Here is a 2,920-nt window from a genome sequence, read left to right on the forward strand (position 1 = left end):
GAGGAAGCTGGCGATGAGGAAGCTGGCGATGAGGAAGCTGGCGATGAGGAAGCTGGCGATGAGGAAGCTGGCGATGAGGAAGCTGGCGATGAGGAAGCTGGCGATGAGGAAGCTGGCGATGAGGAAGCCGGCGATGAGGAAGCCGGCGATGAGGAAGCCGGCGATGAGGAAGCCGGCGATGAGGAAGCCGGCGAAGACCCCGACTCCTCAGCAGCACTGTGACTGCCTTTATGGGCCTCCTCTGGTAGAGGCCCTTTAGGACCCAAACCGTCACCAACCCTCTTTTCTCCAGGTTTCAGCTTGGAGGCAATCTCCCCATCATTCCCCAGCGTTGTGAGTGGTCCCTCAGCAGCCGGTGTTGGAAGTGTGACTTTGCTGGCACTGAGGCTCGTGAGCCTATCAGCATGAAGTGCCTCGTTGTACAGCAGGACATTGCCCACAGCCACGTCAACCTCGCCTGCCCCCTTCGCACCGTCGCCGCCAACGTAGAAGTCCAAGACACCGCGTGATGTGGACGCAGGGCGCACATCATCCTCTTCAACAATCTTATTCCCGTCAATGTACACCCAGAAATTACGCGACTGCTTTTTCAGTACCACTTGATACGTTGTGCCAGGCCACCACATACCATCTTTATCTGGCAACTCCCGAGACTTTCCGTTGACAGTCACTCCCCACTTATTGTCCTCCGTGTAGAACAGACCAACAAGCACAGTGCTGGCATCGTCGTTCATCCTCACACCCATCAAAGGGGTGTCTGCCTCCGACACCGCGTTAATCATCACCGTCGCCACAAGAGTAAAGTCATTGTTCACAAAGTAGTACGGCTGGAATTGCCCCTTGCTGCCCACCGGCCACTCCGCCCCCGCTGCTGCGCCTCGGAACCTCACAACCCCCTCCGTGCCTGCCACATTCCCACCATGCACCGTTGCGTTCACTCCAAGGTATTCGTCCTTCCATAAATTCCCCTCCAAACTGTTGGACCAAAAGCCAGCCAGCCCTTTGGTGGGAACAGCACTTTTACAAACATTCTTTATCCGCGGGTCAACAGTGCCAGTGGAAAGGCAGTTTTTTAGTGCGGTGTCCATATCTTTCCAAGCCTTCACCATGCTCTTTATCCGCTCCAGCTGCTCAGTCAGGTTCACGGCGACAAGACTGTATGAATCTCCGCTCTTCTTCTCGTACAGTAAAATCAACTCCTTCTTGTCAGCTCTGTACAGCAGGGAGCTGGCGGCGGCGTCATCACCTTCGCGAGACACCGGCCCAACGTCGTGCACACGGGCATTGTCTGTCACCCAAAGATGCAGCCGACCCTCTCCCTTCTCAGAATACACCGGCATGGTAAGCAGCATCACCTTCTTTCCATCAATGGTTGCAGTGATGAACCCGCTTCGCACGCCCTCCCCTTTTCGATCATGTGAGTTTCCCCACACGCGGGAAATTGCTGTACCGTCAGACCAATAATCAAAAGATACCAAAGACTTGTACATGTAATAGGAGCCATCCGTGCAGGGAGCACTCATGAAGATGCGTCGGTCATCGAGTGCGCCCCACTCCACAATCGATGGATTGTGGCAACCCTCACCCTCCGTATCGACTACAGGTGTCCATCTATTCCATATCGGGGTGAAGCGCACGACCAGCAAAACGTTATTTCCACTCTTTGTGGCCTGCATGGGAAACACAACTGTGCCGTCACTCATCACAGTACCTGATCCTCCGCCAGCAGATAAATGAGTCAAGGATCCACGAACTCTAGTGTCAGGATACATTGCATGGGTCTCACCCCACCGGACTTTCTTCTCTCCAGCCTCAGTGACACTCCCCTTCACCAGCAAAAGCTTACATCCACTTCGATCAGCCTCTCTGGTCTCCTGTGTTGCACGGCTGCAGCTTCTCAGCAGTACATAGACATTGTTGCCACTCACAATTGTCGTTGGCCGCATTGTATCCTTCATTCCCTTGTCACCTTCCTTCAGAAGCTGCGTGTGAAAGGAACCTGTGCCCGCACCCATCGGAATTTCAGTCGGTTTTGATCCAATTCCCTTCAGGTGCCGCGACATGATGCCAGTGAAGCTGTTAACTCCATTCTTGCACTGGGCCTCAGCAACGGCAAACACAGCACCGTCCACCTCCACAAGGCTGGGGACACGAAGCGAGCGAAATGACCCTTCGACGCATTGCATTTCCTCCCACTTGGCACCAGTTATCGGTGTCGTCCCTGTAAATAAATTAATAGCCGTCCCTGGGATACTCCCCGCAGCTTGACTGCCACAGCATGTCAAGAGCACAAACAGCAGCAGAAGCACCGAATAAGAAAGCAAATACCAGGACATCTTGGGCATGTGTCGCTGCTCTCTCACACTCTCTTCGCTCCGCGCGGTGGACCCACTCAGGCCGCGACAGTTGTGTGTGTGTGTGTGTGTGTGTTGCTGGTGGTGACTGCAGAGCCCTTCAATGTGCACAGCAGCGAGTAGCGTTTGGTCTCTTTCCTTCCGAGCACGTTGAAGGAAAAAAAGAAAAAGAGGTAAAACCAACGAAAAAAAGAAGATAACAAAAAGCATTGAGAACGCGTAGTCGTCCAGCGGCAAGAGTCACGGCTCACTCCCCAGCCACGCACGGAATAAACCCATCCACATCCACAAAGATGCAAAAAAAAAAAACTCTCCCACGAACCCACACAGCGGAGAATGAAAAATTAAGGTAAAAAAACGATGCATAGATCAAGTGGTCTTAGAAAACTTTGTACATTGCCTGCAGCAAGTGATGTGCATCCACTTTATTACCCACGGGACAGACGCAGGCCCAAGCATCACTGACACTTCATTGAGGCTTTCACCGTGCTGTTGCACCTCTCAAATATTTTTTGTTTGTTTCATCGGTGTGGCGCACAGTGCCGTCGGAGCGCTTCATAAACGGG

The 2,920-nt window shown here is 53.1% G+C and overlaps 1 protein-coding gene across 1 annotated transcript, besides 1 other annotated feature; it reads right to left on the reverse strand.

Annotated features, from left to right (window-relative positions):
* Positions 1-2: 2 nt before the first annotated feature.
* Positions 3-2,345, reverse strand: TraAM80_10030 (trans-sialidase; the record flags this gene model as incomplete). Its single annotated transcript, XM_029386682.1, has 1 exon — positions 3-2,345. A coding segment is annotated over one exon (2,343 nt), but the record flags the coding sequence as incomplete, so codon positions are not given.
* Positions 2,346-2,407: 62 nt separating this feature from the next.
* Positions 2,408-2,430: a microsatellite.
* Positions 2,431-2,920: the final 490 nt, after the last annotated feature.

Source organism: Trypanosoma rangeli (assembly GCF_003719475.1).
Source record: "Trypanosoma rangeli strain AM80 chromosome Unknown Tra_15.4_contig_00761, whole genome shotgun sequence".
In the NCBI taxonomy this organism is placed as follows: domain Eukaryota; phylum Euglenozoa; class Kinetoplastea; order Trypanosomatida; family Trypanosomatidae; genus Trypanosoma; species Trypanosoma rangeli.